A 20873-nucleotide genomic window follows, 5' to 3' on the forward strand; every position below is an offset into this window, starting at 1 on the left:
TCAAGCTCGTTACGAAAAACGATCTAGCACCGTGAAGGGGCTACTGTTGGGACCATGCTTCGTCGCCGAAGGCCCTGCAGGAGGAAACACCTTCGGCAAAACCTGTTTATACGTGATACCGAAGTTACCGCTCATGAAGCTTTGGTATTATAGCGTATCCGAAGATGAAGGATCGAACCGACTTAAAGATGGAATGACTTTTTAGTCCATAAGGGTCTGAGTCATAATTGTAATCTTTTGTAAGGGGTATGATTGTAATTTCTTTCAGGCTGCATCCTGTGCCTATAAATAGTGAACAATACTCCTTTACTGTTCACGCAATCCTGTAATTGCAAACGCATTACTCTGGAATTATTGTTTTATGCCAAGGCAAAGGTATAAATGAAATTAAACATCATGTTCTAATATTTCAGTTTATATTATAAATTAAATAAGTAATATTATTTATTTTTGATATTCTTTAACGGTTTATATTTCATATTTCATTTTGCATTGTTTTATTTCTGAACACGAAGGTAGGACCTTCGTGATTTATCATCCATGACCTTTGTCCGAAGCTCATTAAATCCTCAGGGAAATAATGCTTCAGCGGACGGAGGACTTTAACATTTAACATTCTATATTGCCTTGTTCTTAATTCATAGCATTTGAGAACAAGTTCCCAACACTGAGCATAAGAAATTAGAAGATGACATGAAGAAGCTAGACGAGGAGATCTAGCGACAAAAAGATCATGTGCTCAAGATGGCGAAGAAGTGGTACCTCTCGCACTTCAGGGAAGATCGCCTCTAGAAGGTCGTCCAGGAGAGAGAAATAAAGGTCGATTACATACCAGTCATGCAGCAGCAGCTCCCCACGGTATGTGATGCCAAGTGAGCCGATGATATTCAATCTATTAAAATTTCTTTTGATAATTGGATTGAAAGTATCTTGAAGGATATAGAGAAGATGACACATCCATCAGAAAAACTCACACACATAATTTTTTTATCACATGAATTGAGCACCAAAACAACTGCGCTAAACACATTGGCAACAAAGAGATTTTCTTAATCGTAGCCATATTATGGTATGCCGATGGGCTCATATACAGGAGAACAATTACCGCCATCCTTGTTATATGGTAAATCGGCTCTTAGCACGGCCGGACCGTCCACACATGATCTCGGACCGTCTGGCCTTCCGTCAGATTGTTCGGTACCCTACACCGGACTGTCCGAAGTCGCACATATCCCATCACAAGGGTTGCAGGCATTGCCCGACGCGAATGGACAGTCCGAAAATAGTACCAGACCGTCTGGTCTGCTCGCAGACTGTCAGACTTCATAGGTCGGACCGTCCAGAGCACCGGAAGCCACCTGTGATCGGCATAGTACAAAATGCCGGCATAAATATAGCCGGCCACCTGAGCCATAGGATAAATATCACGACGATAAAAGCTCAGGACATTAGTCAAAAGGGTCACGTGTCGCTGAGTTTATTTGGCCTACTAAAGATAAATTTTCTGCTCACTCTCACCTGCACTCAACATAAAAGGGGAAAGTGAAGTTCACATTTAATGTTGTTGTTAAGTGTGATAGAATATTCGATGAGTTACTTAAAAATGGTAACATTAAATTTCACATACAATTCCCCGATACATTAAATTTCACATACATTAAATTTCACATTAAATTTCACATATAATTTCACATACAATTCCCCGGAGAATTGAAAGGGTGTGCATATTGTAAATGACATGGCTCTTTTCTTAATAATACCAATGATTGTAATGTATTCCGTCAACAATAACAATCGGCAATAAATGAAGGTCGGTTGAGATTTGAAGAGACGAAGATCAATAGGCTACCCATCTCTGTCAGCACATTAGAGCCGACGAGCAAAAAAAACTAGGTTTTGGCCATGTGCAGTCGATAAAGGCAAAGGTAAAAATATCATCATTGGTGATCCTCGCATTCCAAATATGTCACACAGAGTGGTTACTCGGAAGACTTCGAACAAAAGAAAGATTAGAGGCGTCGGGGGCAAACACGATAGGACACCCAATCACGGTGTCTTGCGTACGCCAGACGGTCCAGGCACTAAGGCCGGATAGTCCGGGATAGGCGCAGATAGTCCAACTATGATGGTCGGACGACCTACAGATGACTAGAAGCAGCAGCAACCTCAGACCGTCAGACCACAACAATCCAAAATAGGTACTAGGAAACAAAACACTTCCAAGACGTCTGACCGACTCAGCAGAGTCGGCCATACTTTTGATCAGCTTCTTGCTAAGTATATGAAGAAGAAGGTCGTTCCACATAACTGGTCAATAAAACAAACAAAGTCAAAAAGGCGATCTATGTGAAAGCAAAGGCCGATTAAACCGGCCCAAAAGGTGGTGCAACCAAGATTGCCTGGTCATCCTTCTCCCGTGATGGCATGGTGCTTCCTGGTCTATCCATCGCCGATATGTTGTTCTACTCAAGTGTGGGGTGGTACGGCAATGAATTCGTATTACTGGCCCAATCCGTTTGCTTATTTGGGTTGTGGGGCACCACAAGTTTTTGGTGGCTCTAGGAGAAATTGAGAAAGACAAGATCATGGTTGCCAAGGCTTACAACAAGAAGGTCAAGGTTAAATCATTTCAAGTTGGAGATCTAATATGGAAGACCATCTTACCACTAAGAAGCAAGGACTGGAAGTTCGACAAATATTCACCAAGTTGGGAAGGCTCTTACAAAAGCTCACATGTAATAGTTGGTAATGTATATATGCATGTTACAACTTTACAAGGTGAGGACCTACCCAAGGAGCTAATTGGTCGTTTCTTGAAGCAATAATATCATCCTAATATGTGGCAAGATGGTTAGAAAAATCGGTGTTGACATATCGAGTTGATTCCATCCTGCACTAGTGCTTTTGGTTCTCTCAACTCTCCCAAAAGGCATGGGGGATGTATTGATCACCATTTATGGCACTGGGCACGACCGGACGGTCTATCCATAGGCGCGGATGGTCTGCGATAGGATTAGATCAGGCGGTTAAGCACATTTCTCCGCGTGTGTTTATCCATCTAAACTTATGAGAGCTGTTGGAAAACGCTTAGGAACGGGTCTAGACCCACCCTTATATATTTGAAGGGGTACGACCGATTGAACAACCAATCAATCTATTGTCGTTCTTCTAATTTTCGTGTCCTAGGAGTAGCAGTAAGTTAGCCTTAACATCCCTGATTTCACGTCTCTTCGGCTCTATGTCGTCTGAAGGCGTCTTGGGTGTGCTGTCGATCCCAAAACAAAAAAAATCCTAGGATCTCTCCTCCCTGACGGGTCCCTCCTTGAGGGTCAGATCCAGGTGCTGTTGGCGAACATCGCCGTCTCTATGCACACGCTGACTATCATGCCACCAGGCGCAGACCGTGTGGCTTCGATGCGGAGAAGAACCCGCTCCTGCCGCAGGTCGCAGACCGTTTGGTCCTAGGCCGCGGACCGTCCGCGCTATCGCAGAGAGCACCCCTGCCACCAATATATCTCGCAATGATTGGCGTTCCGATCGACGCCAACAACTACATGCTGCAACGTAGAGGTGTTGGTGATGTGGAATTTTCGACACGATGGATGGGGATCTATAAACAGCATTTGTGCTTAGATTTCTATATTCCAATATATGGTGTTTTTTCCGGTTCCTTATTGAACAGCCCGTGTAGCTGTTGTTTGTTGTAATGAATGGTCGAAAAAAACGTAGTGTTGCACATTTCCGCATCACGTTTGCAATGGTGCCATCAGGACCGACGATATGATGTTGGCTCCTGTGTTTAATTTGTGGACGATAAGATCTATATAGCTGCACAACTCGGTTGCATGCTCTATAAATAGAGATCGATCGATCTACGAAGAGTACACTACCGGAATCAGCTTCTTTGCCGTGTGTTCTAAACACACGGCAAAGGCTATTTTACACTCGGCAAAGGCTTTGCCGAGTGTAACACTCGGCAAAGAACGCTCGGCGAACTGTACATCGGCAACAGCTTCTTTGCCGAGTACTTTTTGTCGGGCACTCGGCAAAGTCTTTGCCGAGTGCCATTTGGCACTCGGCAAAGAAAAGTCACCGTCACGGCGCCAAGTAACGGTGACGGATCCTTTGCCGAGTGCCTACGGCGACACTCGGCAAAGACTGGTCCAGTGGACCCCACAGCCAGTCCCTGTGCCGAGAGCCCTAGTGGCACTCGGCAAAGAAGGTTTCTTTGCCGAGTGTCTGGTGGCCTGGCACTCGGCAAAGAACCCTCCAGTGGGCCCCTTTGCCAGTATCTTTGCCGAGTGTCTTGGCAAAAGCACTCGGCAAAGATATCTTTGCCGGTTCCCAGGTTTCCTTCTTTGCCGAGTGCCACTGTCAGCACTCGGCAAAGATGTCTTTACCGGTTCCCAGGTTCCCTTCTTTGCCGAGTGCCATGGTCATAGCACTCGGCAAAGCCACCCTTTGCCGAGTGTTACACTCGGCAAAGTGACCAGGATGTCCCTTTTTTATTTGCTTTTGTTGTTCCATCCAAACAAACAAAAGATATATATCATTCACATCACATTATATATCAAGCACATCACAGAATGAACACATTTATCATCAACACCATATATATCACAAAGTCTCACAAAACAGATCACACTAAAGTCAGGATCATCACAAAACAGATACAAGTCTGCATCATCACTAACATCACCAAGTATCTCATAAGATAAAGTGTAACTAACATCACCAACACTCATAAAGGTAAGTCTGGATCATCACAAAACAAATCATCAACGAGGTGGGCATCTGGACTGGTTCGGCGAAGGGCTGGACGAAGCATGAGGGTTGTTCGACGCCGCCGATTGACCCTGCACAGAGAAGAGATTGTATGTGTGAGAACATATGAATATATATCATGCAGTACTAAAATTTTGATACTCACAGGAGTAGTGAACTCTGTAGGGTCAGCTGCAGGGAACAACGGAGGTGGTGGAGCATGACCCTGTGCGGCGCCAAGGCTCTGCATGTACGCGAACATCTCCGCCATCCTCTTCTCTAGCTCCTCACGTTGCCTCCTCTCATCATCTAGCTGAGTCTGTAATATTTCGCCCTAATGTTACGATAATGCAAAGAGAAGATATATAAAAATCAATGAACGATGAATAGATAAGGAATAACCTGGAGTTGCTGGATACGATGCTGTGAGGTGTCCTGCCGAGGTCGTATGGCTGGGCTCGCGCTCGTGCTCCTTGCTCGCACCTGAGAGAGAGTGGGAGTGGAGGACGAGTCGATTGCCCCGTCGGCAATCCAGTACCGCCCATGCCTCTTGCCTCCTCCGACCCTCATGAGGACATCTCCGTCGATGTCCTCGGTCCTCGGATCGTAATCTGGCCCATGGACCTCCTTGGCCATGGCGGTGTACTCACTGAGTCGGCTGTGGATGGCGGGGTTGGTGTACGCCTCGGGCCCGTCATCCGGGTTGTAGGTGACGTCGGACGTCGCCTTCCCCTTGTGGGCCATGGCATATGCCGAGAACGTGGAGCAAGGCGCGCCACCATGTGCCGCCGACTGCGAGAAAACCAACGAGATGGTTAGAAATCATGTCTAATCGAAAGTTATATACCTAAATAAAAAAGAGCGCGTACCCATGCTTCCGCGTATTTGCCCAGGCTGCGGCTGCCTTGATGGTGGGAGGGACCTTGCATCAGCAAACGCCGTTCCCGGCTAGCGTTGTGCGCCTCATCCCACTCAGCCGAGCACCACCTCTGCACCATCTGCTCCCAGCACTCAGGATGCGCGGCACACCAATGAGGAATCATCTAAAAAAATATAAGTACACAGCATATCAGAAGAAAAAATAAGCATATTTAGTACCAATAATAAAGTTTTGTATTTACCTGCAAGTACTGGTCCGGAGTCAACGACATGGTTCGGGCATCCTTCTTGTTCACCTTCTCCCCAAGGACGGAGCCGTGGTAAGTGACGATGGCCTGGATGCGCGCCTCGTAGTGCATGTCCACGACGAGCTTCTTACAGCATGTCGTAGACACCACATCCGCCCTGGCCTCATATCCAGCATCGCACCTGAAGAAATCCTACATACACAAAGACGATGTATCCATACATTATTTCAAGAATATGCAACAAATGCGACTTATTAAACAATATAGTGCGATGAAGACTTACCCACAGCTCTTGCTTCACCCGCTCCGCCTTGTTGTTGAATTGTCTGCCGTCCCGATCTACTGCATCGGGGGCGACGGCGTAGTGGTCGAAGGTGTATGCTGGGCTCGTCACTCCGGCGTACTCGACAAGTCCAGGGAAGTGTTCCCGGCATAGAAGGCCCAGGATGCCATTGGGGTTGCGGCCGTGACCCCCTGCAGTCTCCAAAACCATCCAAGACCTGTCCAAGTGATTAAGATGAAGTATTAGTTTCTATTATTAATTTGAACATATAATATGAAAAGGCAGCAACAATATCTAAAGTTACCTACCTCTCTCCATCGGGTCGTATCAGCGGACGTCTGTCACGAAGTATGGGTCGCTTAGGGAGGCTCGCGGGACCTCGCAGGTAGATACTCCTCGAACCTGAGGAGCCAGAACCTGAGACGTCCTGCTGAGGAGCCGGAACAATATCTATGATTTCATGTGTAGTTCTCTTAGGTTTCTACACATAGTGTCCCACAACTTTCTCCAAACATTCTAAAATTTTTATCGCAGCCTGTACATATGATATCATGACACGTGAACAAGTTTCAGGATTTTCTGACTTTGTTTGTGTTTTATACAATTTTTAAACATGTGTATGGCAAGTTCACGGCCATGTTTAGTGAGCATGTTGCTCGAAGTTTCCGGTCCGCTCCTGGAATCGGTCGTAACTTATGCTAAGTAACATGAATATCATTTTTGCATGCACGGTTTTCCAAGTTTCGAGTGACCTACAGTTCAAATCTAAATTTTCCGAAGAAATTCAAATAAACGAACTAAATCTACTAACGATTGAAAACTCTGTTAAAATTGTCCACAAATGATACATGTAGGTATACATAGTGTAGGAACACACCACAAAAAGTTTGGTTGCAAAAAATAAAAAAAATAAAAATATACTTTGCCGAGTGTCCAGTTATGACACTCGGCAAAGTATGCTTTGCCGAGTGCCTGCTATGTGACACTCGGTACAGAACATCTTTGCCGAGAGCCAACGGCGGACACTCGGCAAAGACTAACAACCGTCAGCTTTGGGACGGTCGCTGACGGCCGTTTGCCGAGAGCCCCCTTTGCCGAGTGTTTGACACTCGGCAAAGTTGTCTTTGCCGAGTGCCTAACTGTACCGAGAGCGGCACTCGGCAAAGCTTTCTTTGCCGAGTGCCCGACAAAAGGCACTCGGCAAAGAAGCCCACACTCGGCAAAGCCTCGGATTCCGGTAGTGGTAATAACAGGTCGCAGCAAGCAAGCTAGCTAGCTAGCAGCAACAGTTAGTAAGGTAGCTTATAGGAGTAGCAGACATGGATGGTGCCCTCTGCCTCGTGTGAACCAACAAAGCAAGGCCGACGGCACCGCAGTTGCCGCCGCTGCGTGCCACGGCGCCTTTGAACCCAGCGTGTGGGGCGACTTCTTTGTGACCTACACCTCCCCGTCGTTCTCACAGGAGGAGTCTGAGGAGCAGATGGGAGAGAGGGCAAACTTTCTCAAGGGAGAAGTGCGCAAGAAGTTTGAGGCTGCGGCCATGAGCGCCATCGACGCGGCGATGCTGGTGGACGCAGTTGTACACCTCGGCATAGATCACTGTTTCCGTGAGGAGATCGCCACAGCTTTAAGATCTGTCCACGAAGACGAAGAGGGGGAGTTTGGCAGCTGTGACGACCTCCATACTGTCGCTGTTCGGTTCCTCGTACTCAGGCAACATGGCCTCTGGGTGTCCGCAGGTACATACGAGTTAAAATCACCGACCTTTCGTTATCTTGTTAATTGATGTTTTTAATTAGAATTTATTCATGTCACACTTAGGTGTGGTAATGCATTACGATCCAAATATCACTTCAAAAAAGCTAGAACACTTAAATAATGTTAGTTCAAAATGAATAGAACCTTTAAATAATGACCTATTTTCAAATAAAATAAAATAGGGTATTCTTGTTGTATATGCTGTTTATTTACAAGAAATGAATGTGTCACATCACATGCAGATGTGTTCGACAAGTTCCGGGATGATAAGGGTAGTTTCAGCAAGAGTCTACTATGCAGCAACCCGAGGGGGCTCCTGAGTTTGTATAACGCAGCCCACATGGCGGTGACCCCTGAAGAGAAGGTCCTTGATGACGCCATCGCCTTTGCTAGGAGCCACCTTGTTGAGGCCATGATTGGTGAGCTCAGGTCGCCGATGGTGGAGCAGGTGTCTCGCAGCTTTGACATCCCTCTTCCCCGCTTCTCACGGCGACTAGAGAGCATGCACTACATTGCTGAGTACGGGCAGGAGGAGGAGGGACATGATGCTCAGATCCTCGAGCTCGCCAGGCTAGAATTTGAGCTGGTTAGGTCGCTCCATCTCAGAGAGCTTAGAGAAATCTGCAGGTAATAACAAGAAGGACGTAGCCAACGCGCACGAGTGCTGAGTATGGCGCCACAGGAGAGGAGGCCTTTGCGTTCATCGCCAACATGACAGAGAATGCATGGAGGAAGATCAACCAGGCGTGCATGGAGATGGACCCCGCCATGCTGCCGGCGTTCAAGGTTGCCGTGGTCGACCTGTCAAGATCCATAGAGATCATATACCTCGGGGGCAAGAGGGACGCCTACACCTTCGGCAGCAACCTCAAGGACCTCGTTACCTCCCTGTTCCTCAAGCCGTGTGCCTGACAAGATCCACGACCTGCTTTGGCGTTCAAGCTACGATACGTACTGTGTAAAAGTAAAACACTGCTGCCACACCATATATTTTGTGCGAACGACTGTAATAATCTGAATGTGCCATGCGAGGCTATATGCAATAGACATATTTCAGTCACGGATTGATCTATTTATCGATTTTGGAAAATTTATCTGAGCTCTCTAATTAGGAATTGTGGGCGCTGAACAAATCCTAGCCGAATCGCTTCTCTAATTTATGTAAACTTTGATCAGCTGGAACGATTCCGGAGGCAATTCCCCACAAACGAACAAGCCCTTAATAAGGCTGCAGCAACACTGATGTGGCCTTCCAACCTTTGCTCAATCAAGAGGGGACCAGTTAGAAGTTGGTTGCATTTTTTCTGTTAGCAATATTAGTGTGCATGGTGGGCTGGTTTTGTCTAGTGAGCTGCCATCACACAGTACTGCTGCAGTTTTTAGTAACAAACCGGCAATAGATTCAGATTTTGAAAAAAAAAATGCTCGTGACAGTGTGGGGACTGATCCAGATATTTTTCATGATATTGTACAACCAGGCATGAGTGTTGTCTCTAGAATTTCCTCCCTGCTGAGAACAGATGCTTGCAGGTCACATGCTACACATCAAAAGGGGATCAATAATCTCACTGAACCTTTTGTTATTAAATCAAATATTTGTGGTATTATAACGATAGGCTAGCTGATGATACATCATGGAGATTTGGATGTACCTCTGAAGAATGGCCAGGAATTACATGCCTCAACAGCCTCCTCAGCAAGTTTTTCTTCAGGGAAAGGTTCGAATTTTGTTCTGTTTGAAAATCAATCAAGATCACTGTTGGGGCAAAGGCGAACACGCCCCCCTCGCTCGCGGATTTCCACATCGACGTTCCACAGACCGAAGGCCCCGTCAGCAGGCTCTACCAACCAGGTCGCGGGCGTCACCCATGCGAAGGCCCGAGCGCCCCCTTCGCTCCGACGAGCCGAGGCGAAGGCCACCACGGACTTCAGAGACCAGATGACCGAGGCCGCGAAGACCACAAGGCTTTGTCTTCCTCAACGCAAGAAGGGGCCCGTGTGCAATCCGGCCCATGTTGTAAGGCCTCGCTCGCAGGTTGCCGCGTGAGCAGAGCGGGTTGGGGCCACGTCTGTATTAAAGTATGCTGTAATGACACGTTGTAACCCCTGTGAGGAAATATTCCGGAGATAAACTAGGTGACTGAGGGTCTAATTGTCCTTGACAGGGTCGGGCAGTCCCTCAGTTAGCTATAAATACCCCCGCACTGTGCCAATGCAAGGGACGGAAGAAAAAAACACTGTTGCCCTAACGCCTCGTATTTAGAGGCATCAAACCATTCCCTTTTCTTCCTATTGGATTTTGTTGTCCCCTGATACGCAAGTTCCAACATTTGGCGCCCACCGTGGGGTGCGACGAGAAAACATCCCGCGATGGCGCCCAAGTGAGCAAGTTCGAAGGTCGCCGCCTCCATCGACGACACGGCGAAGGCAGCGCTCCTAGCGGAGAAGAAAGGCAAAGCCCTCGCGGACAACACCCTTCAGGAGGCCTTCGAGGATGACGTCGTCAACAGTAAGAGTCAACGCCAAGACAACCCCACGCTTGACGACACTGTGCGCACTTGTAGTTCCAAGGGCGCACCGCGAGCACCCCCACCAGGCTTCGCTCCTCCAGAAGGCGAAGACACCATAGAAGATGGCGAGATCATAGGCATCTCGGTCGAAGACCAACTAAAGCTGCGAGCCCTGCGCATCAAAAACAACCACCTCCAAAAGCAAAAAAGAGACACTCGAAGCCAAGCGCCAACGTGTCACCATGCAAGCCAAAGTGCGGCAAATGATACTGGATGAGGAACAAAAGGCTCGGGAGCTAGAGCAAGAAATCGCACTTATACAAGGCGAAGGCCCTTACAACCTGCAGCGTGGCCCCCTCGCGGCTCCTGTCGCCTTCCAACAAAACATACAAGGCGGAAACCCATTCCACCCGCAGCGTGGCCCCCTCGTCCCCCCAGCAACCGCTTTCCATGGAATCAATTACCTCGACGAGTGAAGTCCGCTCGCTCCGCAGCTCCAAGCGTCACCTTGGCCTGCTAACTTCCGGGCCGGCACTTACCCCAAGTACAACGACAGCACTGACCCGACCCAATACATCATGAGCTACCAAGTCGTCGTTGCATCATCCGAAGGGGACGACACCACCATGGCCAAATCCTTCATCATCGCACTCGAAGGCCCAGCCCTCACCTGGTATACCAGGCTGCCGCCACTTTCAATAGAGTCATGGAAGGGACTTCGCGACAAGTTCCTACTGAATTTCCAAGGATACAGGCCACATACAGATGCATTGGCCGAGCTATCACTCTGCAAGCAGAAGGAAAAGGAGACTCTTCGAGAATACTACAAAAAGTTCCTCACGCTCAAGTCGCAATTGCCATCTGTTGACGACCACATAGCAATCCATTATGCAATCAGCGGTCTTTGAGCCAGCGTCTTGTATATTCATTGTATCAGAGACCCGCCCAAACACCTGCAAGAGCTCTACCAATTGTTCGAAAAATATGCCAGGTCCGAGGAGCTACACCAGCGCAAGATCGAATCTTAGAGAAAACCCAAGGACACTCCGCAGTCCAGCAGAACTTGGGTCAGGCCGACGCAGTCCGATTCCGGTAGGGACAATCGCAATCAGCAACAGGTGCACACTATCGCCAACCAACATCCCACCGGAGACACAGTTCGCCGTCAGGAGTACCCCTCTCAAAACAGCGACAACAACACAAGAGGAAGAGGCCGAGCCCAGCAGTTGCAAAGATTTTACTGCCTGTTTCATGGCGAAGACTACGCACACCTCACCGGGGACTGAAAGAAATCAGAGGAGCGGAAGCCTTTTGATTAAACTCTAGCATTTGTTCTCTGCCGAGCTTGCATGTTAATATAGGCAAAGGAAGCCGGAGATTACAACAATTCTGTTACAAGCGTTATCACCTCAACAAACTATATTCCTATCTTCTAGCCTCAGGAAGAGGTGCGTCAGGAAACAAACCAATATTTACGCAACATACTTAAACAAACTCTATTTTCCAACACACCCCCTCAATCACAACTTAGCTAAGTTGAGATTGTGTTTAAAATTTTCTAATTGTTTTACCGGCAAGGGCTTCGTGAATCCATCGGCGACCTGATCTCCAGATGACACAAAATCAATGTGCAACAGTTTTCTTGCCACCCTTTCTCAAACAAAATGATAATCTATCTCTATATGCTTAGTTCGACCATGAAAGACCGGATTGTTGGATAGATATTTGGCACCTATATTATCACACCATATTTTTGCTTGTTGAGGGCTTTGAACCCCAATTTCCCGTAACAAAGTTTGAATCCACATAATTTCAGCTGTTGCATTAGCTACAGCTTTATATTCTGCTTCCGTGCTTGATCTTGATACTGTAGGTTGTTTCCGTGCACTCCAAGAAATTAAGTTAGTTCCCAAGAACACTGCAAATCCTCCGGTTGACCTTCTATCATCAAGACAACCAGCCCAATCTGCATCTGAGAAAGCACTCACAAGTAAAGAATTGGTTTTAGCAATTTTGATGCCAAGTTTGGTGCATGACTTTATATATCGCAGTATTCTCTTCACAGCAGCCCAATGTTCATCTGTAGGAGCATGTAAAAATTGACATACTTTGTTTACTGCAAAAGAAATATCTGGTCTGGTGAGAGTCAAATACTGAAGTGCTCCTACTATGCTTCTGTACCGTGTTGCATCATTTTGACCAAGTAACGTACCACCAGCCGAATGTAACTTTGCTCCAACAGTCATTGGCGTGCTAACCGATTTACAAGATGCCATGTTAACTCTTTTTAGAAGATCATTGGCATATTTACCTTGAGTAAGAATTATACCATCATTAACTTTATTTACCTCAATTCCAAGAAAGTAACTCAGATCTCCCAAATCCTTAAGAGCAAACTCATCTCCAAGTTTTCTTAGAAGGGTTGTGACAGCCTGTGATGAAGCACTAGCCACAATTATGCCGTCCACATAAACAAGAATGAACATTTTTGCACCATCTTTATCCAGATAAAATAAGGAGTTATCGGATAAAGACATCTTAAATCCAAATTCAAGAAGCTTGTTGCTGAGCCTAGAATACCACGCCCGAGGTGCCTGTTTTAATCCATATATAGCTTTGTCTAGTCTACATACAAAATCAGGGCATGTTTTATCTTCATAACCAGGAGGCTGACGCATGTAAACTTCTTCTTCTAAATATCCATGAAGAAAAGCATTATTCACATCTAATTGTCTCAAGCACCATCCTTTTGACACAGCTAAACACAAAATTGTTCTTATGGTTGCAGGCTTGACTACAGGACTAAATGTTTCTTCATAGTCTACTCCATACTGCTGTTTAAATCCTTTTGCAACAAGTCTAGCTTTGTATCTATCCAAACTGCCATCCGCCTTTCTTTTAATTTTATAGACCCATTTGCAGTCGATAATGTTTCTGCCTTTACATGGAGGTACCAGGTGCCATGTGTTATTTTTAATCAAAGCATTAAATTCAAGATCCATTGCATGCTTCCAATTTTTATTACCAATAGCGTCTTCGAGATTTCTAGGCTCACTGTCAGCAGAGACAAGAAAAGCATAGCGAATAGTACCATCAGTGTAAACTCTGGGTTGTCGAATACCATGCTGAAGTCTTGTCCTCGGTGGATTTTTCTCTATTGCTGGAGCTTGCGGTATGGGAACTATTGCTTGTTCAATTTCTCCCCCTTGTGCCGCAGAAGGTCCAGCTTGATCAGGCGTTGTGCTGGCAATGCTGGGCATATCCTCTGGACGCGTGGGTGAAGAAAATAGCGGTGTGCTGCAGAAGATAATACATTTACAGGAGAGCTGTCAGGCGGTGCACATACATTTACAGGAGAGCTGTCAGGCGGTGCACAGATTGGAGCAGATGGCGTGCTGCATGCTGGTGGCGTACTGCATGTTGGTACACGTATTGGTAGTGGTGGATAATGCTCCCATGCTGCAGAGTTGCCCACGTTGCTTGTAGGGGCACCTTGCATGCTCCTTTTTTCTGCTGGAATCTGCACAGAACAGCTTGTCGCAGTATCTTGATTCTTAGAAAGATTAGTCACGTAATCCATATTCGTACCCCCGAAATGGCTAGGAAGCAAGACTGGCGGTAAAAGTAATATTTCAGATCTTAATTTAGCTCCTGCATTTTTATGTAATTTAGAGAAGGGAAAGATATTCTCATCAAAAACAACATCTCTAGAAATATAGATGTGCCCTGTATTTTCCTCAAGACATTTGAAGCCTTTGTGCATATTGCTATACCCTAAGAAAATACACTCTTTGGATCGAAATTCAAGTTTTCTGAAATTGAAAGGGCGAAGATTAGGCCAACATGCGCAACCAAAAATACGCAAGGAGGAAAATTTTGGTTTAACCAAGAATAGTTTTTCTAGAGATGTGGAGTATTGAAGGACTTTGCTGGGTGTACGATTTATGAGATAAGTGGCAGCAAGAAACGCTTCATCCCAAAATTTTAGTGGCATGGATGCTCGTGCTAAAAGAGATAGCCCAACCTCAACAATGTGCCTATGTTTTCTTTCAGCAGACCCATTTTGTTGATGAGCGTGAGGACACGAGACATGATGAGAGATGCCAATTTTAGTGAAAAAAGGGTTAAGTTTCTCATATTCTCCTCCCCAATCACTTTGAACCGCAATAATTTTTCTATTGAACAAGCGCTCAACTAGATTCTGAAATTCTTGAAATTTTTTAAAAACTTCCGACTTGAATTTCAATAAATAGATCCAAGTAAATTTGCTATAATCATCCACAAAACTGACATAATACTTGTATCTGCCTACAGATTCGGGAGCAGGTCCCCAGACATCAGAAAAAATAAGTTCTAGAGGTTGATTTGACACACTACTAGACTTTGAATATGGAAGCTGGTGGCTTTTTGCTTGTTGGCAAGGACCACAAACATACTCTTTATTGGACTCAACTTGATGTGGAAGATTATAATCTCTAAGGACTCTTTCAACGACTTGAAAAGCTGGATGACCAAGACGGTCGTGCCATCTGACAAGGGATGGCTTATTGACTCCAAGAGCAAGCTTCTTGTGGCAAGAGGATGGCAAAGGGTACAGGCCTCGGTGACAATTTCCTTTAAGGAGAGTGGTCCTCGTGTCCCGATCCTTTACAAGAAAGAACCAAGGATGAATCTCAAAAAATACATTATTATCTAAGGAAAATCGATGAGTAGATATCAGATTCTTTGTTGCATGTGGGACATGAAGGACATTGCGTAATTCAAGATTTCGTGAAGGGGTATGAATAATAGATTTTCCAACGTGACTAATTTTCATACCTGCTCCATTTGCCGTGTGAACTTGTTCCGCGCCATGGTACTTGTCACGAACAACCAATTTGTCAAGTTCTCCTGTTATATGATCAGTAGCTCCCGAGTCCATATACCAGTTTGTGTCGACATTGTATGAGTTTGTGGCAGCTGCAGCAACATGCTTCTGATCTGGAGTGAAATTTTCGTCGAATCTATGCCAGCAACGATCGGCCGTGTGTCCAATTTTGCCACAGACTTGGCATTGTGGGCGATTGGTGACACTACGACCATTAGACCGAGGGTTATTATTGTGGAAGGACCCTCGACCACTTTGTGTCGAGCTGTTGAACGCCCGACCACCACCACGTCCGCGACTGAAGCCGCTACGTGATGGTCCACCACGGCCACGACCACGGCTTGTGGCATTCACCGATGATCCAGAAGAATCATAACTGTGTAGATTAACACGAGTTTCAAAAGCAAAAATCTGGGCAACTAGTTCGCTTACGGTGGTAGGCTCGGTCTTGGCGAGAACTGAGTTCACCACCGAATCATATTCTTCGTCAAGTCCTGCTAGTATGTACTCGACCAATTCTTCTTCTTCTAAAGGACGGCCAGCGACAGCCATCTCATTACCGAGTGCACGCATCTTGGCAATGTACTCGGTGGCCTTCATTGCACCCTTCTTTGTGGTTGCCAGTGCAAGGCGTGTGTTGACAGCACGCGCACGAGTCTGGGATGTGAAGAGCACTTCAATGGTGCTCCATGCTTCTGCTGCGGAACTCTTAGATGCCACTTGCATCCGAATGTCCTTGGACACAGATGCGAGCAAGTAGCTGAGAACCTGCTGATCTGCAGCGATCCAGTCTTCATATTCTGAATTTGCAGTCTTGATGAGATTGCCATCAGCATCCTTGATTTCTACTTCTTCTGCTGGCTTCGTCTTCTTTCCTGTTAAGAACCCTTCAAGGCGCGCGCCACGAATGGTAGCCATAACTTGTGCGCGCCAGATTGGATGATTTCCTTTGTCGAGCTTGTCAACAATAGGATGGAGATTCATGGTGGTGAGGTTTGGGATAGTAGATGATAATGCTCCAGCCATGAGAGCTATAACTGAAGGGCTTGAAGATGGGATCGTGGGATTCCTATTTGGTGATAGCTCCGATACCATGAAAGAAATCAGAGGAGCGGAAGCCTTTTGATTAAACTCTAGCATTTGTTCTCTGCCGAGCTTGCATGTTAATATAGGCAAAGGAAGCCGGAGATTACAACAATTCTGTTACAAGCGTTATCACCTCAACAAACTATATTCCTATCTTCTAGCCTCAGGAAGAGGTGCGTCAGGAAACAAACCAATATTTACGCAACATACTTAAACAAACTCTATTTTCCAACAGGGACTGCGCGGAGACCAAGGCCACCAAGGACAGAATGGCCAGAGCCCAGCTAGCCGACAACCAACGAGTCGTCACGCACACCTATCACCCCAGCAATACCACTAGCAATCATATCACAACGAGCAAATACACCACCAACCCAATCACGTATACCATCACCATCAAGAGGTGCAAGTACTCCCCCCAACCACCACACCATCCAAATCCTCCACATGAACCCCCCACCAACACCCAAGCAAGAAGACTTCGCCGAGCAACCTTGCTCAATTAAGAGGGAACTCTAAGTTGCAGAAACATTTTACTGACCAGGTTGAGAGGCACCCGTTAGAAGTTGGTGGCCTTTTTCTGTTAGCAATATTAATGTGCATGGTGGCCTGTTTTGTCTAGTGAACTGCAATCACACAGTACTGCTGCAATTTTCAGTATCAAACCAGCAATAGATTCAGATTTTGGAAAAAATGCTCGTAACAGTGTGGGGACGACTGATCCAGATATTTTTCATGATATTGTACAACCAGGCATGAGTGTTGTCTCTAGAATTTCCTCCCTGCTGAGAACAGATGCTTGCAGGTCACATGCTACACATCAAAAGGGGATCAATAATCTCACTGAACCTTTTGTTATTGAATCGAATATTTGTGGTATTATATAACGATAGGCTAGCTGATGATACATCATGGAGATTTAGATGTACCTCTGAAGAATGGCCAGGAATTACATGCCTTAACAGCCTCCTCAGCAAGTCTTTCTTCAGGGAAAGGTTCGAATTTTGTTCTGTTTGAAAATCAATCAACCTACATATCTTAGGAGAAGCACGCGTAATATTTTCCTATTTGGCTGATGGGATATCTCCTGCAGATGAGGATATGTCTTTGAAGGCCATGAGGAGAGCTTCTTGGCGTAATCTTGATGGTCACTTGGATAGGCCGAAGGTGGGAACTCAAAAGATGAAACCAAGCTTGGCTCCTCATGCACGGATGCCACAGATAGGTACGTCAATCTCCTCCATTAGCTCACTAGCTAATATCACTTGTGCAAATCAACTAAGAAATCTAGGTTTCCTTTTAGGCCCCAATGAACATTAGTCAATGTATCAATTAATTATTTGAAACACATGGAAGTAGAGAGATCCAATGTGACGACAGGAAAGACAGTGAACAAACCATTAGGCAAGGATATTGATGAGAGTAATTTGGTTAATCACTTAGTTATTAGTGATGTTGAGGTCGATGATAATAACAACAACTTACTCGTCACTTAATAAATGATGTTTTGAAGGTGGATTTTGATGATGCAGAGCTAGACACAGATTTGTGATTTTATGGCTTCTGCAAGAAAGTTAAAAAAACACTCAAAGAAGAGCAAGGAGCGTTTTCCTAATGAAAGGCAATTTTCGGAATGGTAGATGTCTATCTGACTAGGCTAAATATCGCTACATTTCAGAGGTTGTTAAAGATCTCAACTTATATTTCTTTGCGGTAATGAAAACCATAAAGCAAGTGTCGTGGTTTCTGGAACCAGTGGACAATAATATTTGTGTTGGGTAGGTGAGGTAGGGGGTGTAACACCCAAAATCACATTTTGGCGATTTAAAGAATTCTCCAAAGTAATTTAAGATAAAATGTCTTCTAGGAATGAATTCCTCCCTTTATAAAAATATTTCTTTCCCTAAAGTGAATACATAGTATCATTTAAAATTTTGGTAGTATTAAAATTCAGTTATTCAAAGATATACTTAGGTCTTGAAACTGGAATTTGAATTTGAAATTAACTAGAACACATAAAATTTGCAAATATTCATGTGGGTAAATTATTTTTCATGGGTAGTATATAAGCAATACTCAAAGGAATGAAATAATCAAATATAAATAAACTTTGCACCCCATGCTGGAGTTTTTGTATTGTGCATTTAAATCAATTTTGAAAGCCAAAATCCATATTCAAAATGAAATTTGAAAATAGAAATGAAAATAGAAAAGAAAAAGAAAAAGGTGGAAGAGCTATCTGGGCCCAAACCCCTTCACCGCGATCCAGCAACATGCGCGCCAGCCCACTCTCCCTATTTTGCCGCGCGCCCCATTCATCCTTTCTCTCTTCTTTTAGTCCATGGGTCACTTGCGTGTGGGCCCCAAAGGGCGGCCTCACATGTTCACACGCATAGGAACACGAGGGGAATGACGATCCGACCCCACCCTGTCAGCCTGTGGCCACTTCCGCTTGCACCGGTCCAGTCACTAGCACGTGGGACCCATCTCTTGGAGCTTCCTCCCCAACAACCTCATGTGGACGACGACGCAAAATTAGGAGGCGGATTGATCTCTTGCTGCCGATATACTCCTCGCATGGGGATTATAAATCGAACACCGAGCTCCTCCCAGAACCCCCCTTGGCATCTTGTCCAAGCTATTTCCGCTATCGGGAGGGCTTGGCCGCCAGGATCACAACAATGGCGTGTGGAGGGACCGTGGGTCGCCTCACGCTAGGTTTGGTCACACCGTCGTCAAGCTCTCAATGTTTGGCTGGGGACATCCGTCGGTGGTGGCCGAAGGTTATGGTGCCCTCACCGTGCGGATTGCGGTCGGAGCAGCGGGAATTCCTCCCTGGAGTCACACCGCCACCACGAAATCGCGTGCGGTCATGGCCAGTGGTCTTCGTCGTGTCAGCCGTAGGTATGTAACCTCTCTAATGTTCACTAAAGTATCTGCATCGTGCAACATTGGTTGGGGAGGGAAGAAGCACACCGTCGTAGCAGAGGCGCTGCACACCGGTAGAGCTCTACCTTGGGCTCACACGCGCATCGCCACCGCGACTAGCATCGCGCTGGAGGAAGAAGACGCGCTTGGGACCGTCGTCTCTAATGGAGTGGCCAAGATTAGATCCTAGTATAGCCTTTCGTTTCATCGAAGCATAGCCGTAGATCGTAGATCCGAGAGCCCTTACTTGATCAGTAGTATGGGCGGTTTTGGGCCATCGATCTTTGATCCAAGGGCAGGAAGTGGATACCATTTCATAACCTTGTTGATCTAATCTGGACCGCTCAAATCTGATCGTGCGGCTATGATTAAATCACCATACCTCTTCATCCCCATTATATGGTGGCACGTGATCTTAGATCCAACGGTCAGTATTTCACCGTACCCCTTCGGCTTGAACAATTGCATATGAGCCCCTCGGCTTATGCAAAATCAACCCGCCATCCAGGTTATAGTATAGGGGATTTAAAATGGGTCCCTAGAATTCACAAACTAGCCCTTGGAGTCTCGGGAATTTATGCCCGCAGCCCAGAGAGTAAACAAACAGGATGTTGGGGGCCTTCGGCTTCCGAAGGTCCTCAAAAACAGGATTTAACAGTGTTTCTGGAGTATAATGTGTGATCAGGTATCTTCGGACTCGAGTCGATATCACAGTAGGAGAAGCCCAAAGTAATACGAAGGTTGATACAACGCCGAAGATGTGAGCGGGAAAGCTTCGGCGTGGTAGCAGAAAAAGAAACCGACTTAAAGATGAAAAGGCTATTCAGACCTCGGTGGATTACTATAGAATTACTACCAAATGTAAAGGGCATGAATGTAATTTTATATGGGCTGTGTCCCGTGCCTATAAATAGGTGAACAGTACCCCCGTACTGTTCACGCTGACTTGACATTTGCTTTTGCGTCACGCTTGTACTTTCGCCTTTCTTTCAAGCCGAAGGTACATTTGTAATTTGATGTCATTTCTACTTTTATATGATAATAATATAGAAATGAGTTGATAATAATACATAATAATTTACGCTATCTTTTGTGTCCCATATGATTCTTTCTTCATTATTATATGTTGGATTTATGAAGGTATGTCCTTCATAACCTTCGTCCGAAAGTCATTATATCCTAAGGGAAATAATGCTTCGAAGGACGAAGGGCTTTAACGTTTAACATTTCTTGTGTTGCCTTGTTCTTAATTCATAGCATTTGAGAACAAGTCCCCAACATTGGCGCCCACCTCCGGTGAACTCACTTCCACTCTTTGAGTTTTTGATCACCTTCGGCGATCATAAACCTTCGCTATGGCGCCGAAGAAAGCTTCAGCAACTGGGGGTGCAGCTCTGCAACCGCTGGACCCCAATCAGGAGACTGTCTCCCTTCGGGAGGCCCGAAGCCAGAAAAGGAAAGCTGTCAGCCCGACACCGCCAGAGGATGAGATAGACCAAGAAATCAGAGACATGGAGATGCTTCATCAACAGGTGCAGAGGAAGAAGGAA

General features: G+C 45.8%; 2 protein-coding genes across 2 annotated transcripts; both read left to right on the forward strand.

Annotated features, from left to right (window-relative positions):
* The first annotated feature begins 837 nt into the window (after positions 1–837).
* LOC103640304 (inactive beta selinene synthase) lies at positions 838–8995 on the forward strand. Its single transcript, XM_020544744.2, is given in 5 exon segments — positions 838–872; positions 7492–7913; positions 8175–8563; positions 8565–8596; positions 8598–8995. Coding segments are annotated over 5 exon segments (1125 nt in total). The 3' UTR covers positions 8845–8995.
* Positions 8996–18947: 9952 nt separating this feature from the next.
* LOC100381491 (uncharacterized) lies at positions 18948–20277 on the forward strand. The gene has a single exon (NM_001174326.1). The coding sequence runs from the start codon at positions 19142–19144 to the stop codon at positions 19511–19513; it is 372 nt and encodes a 123-aa protein (NP_001167797.1). The 5' UTR covers positions 18948–19141; the 3' UTR covers positions 19514–20277.
* The last annotated feature ends 596 nt before the right edge of the window (positions 20278–20873 follow it).

Source organism: Zea mays, chromosome 9 (genome assembly GCF_902167145.1).
Source record: "Zea mays cultivar B73 chromosome 9, Zm-B73-REFERENCE-NAM-5.0, whole genome shotgun sequence".
Lineage (NCBI taxonomy): Eukaryota > Viridiplantae > Streptophyta > Magnoliopsida > Poales > Poaceae > Zea > Zea mays.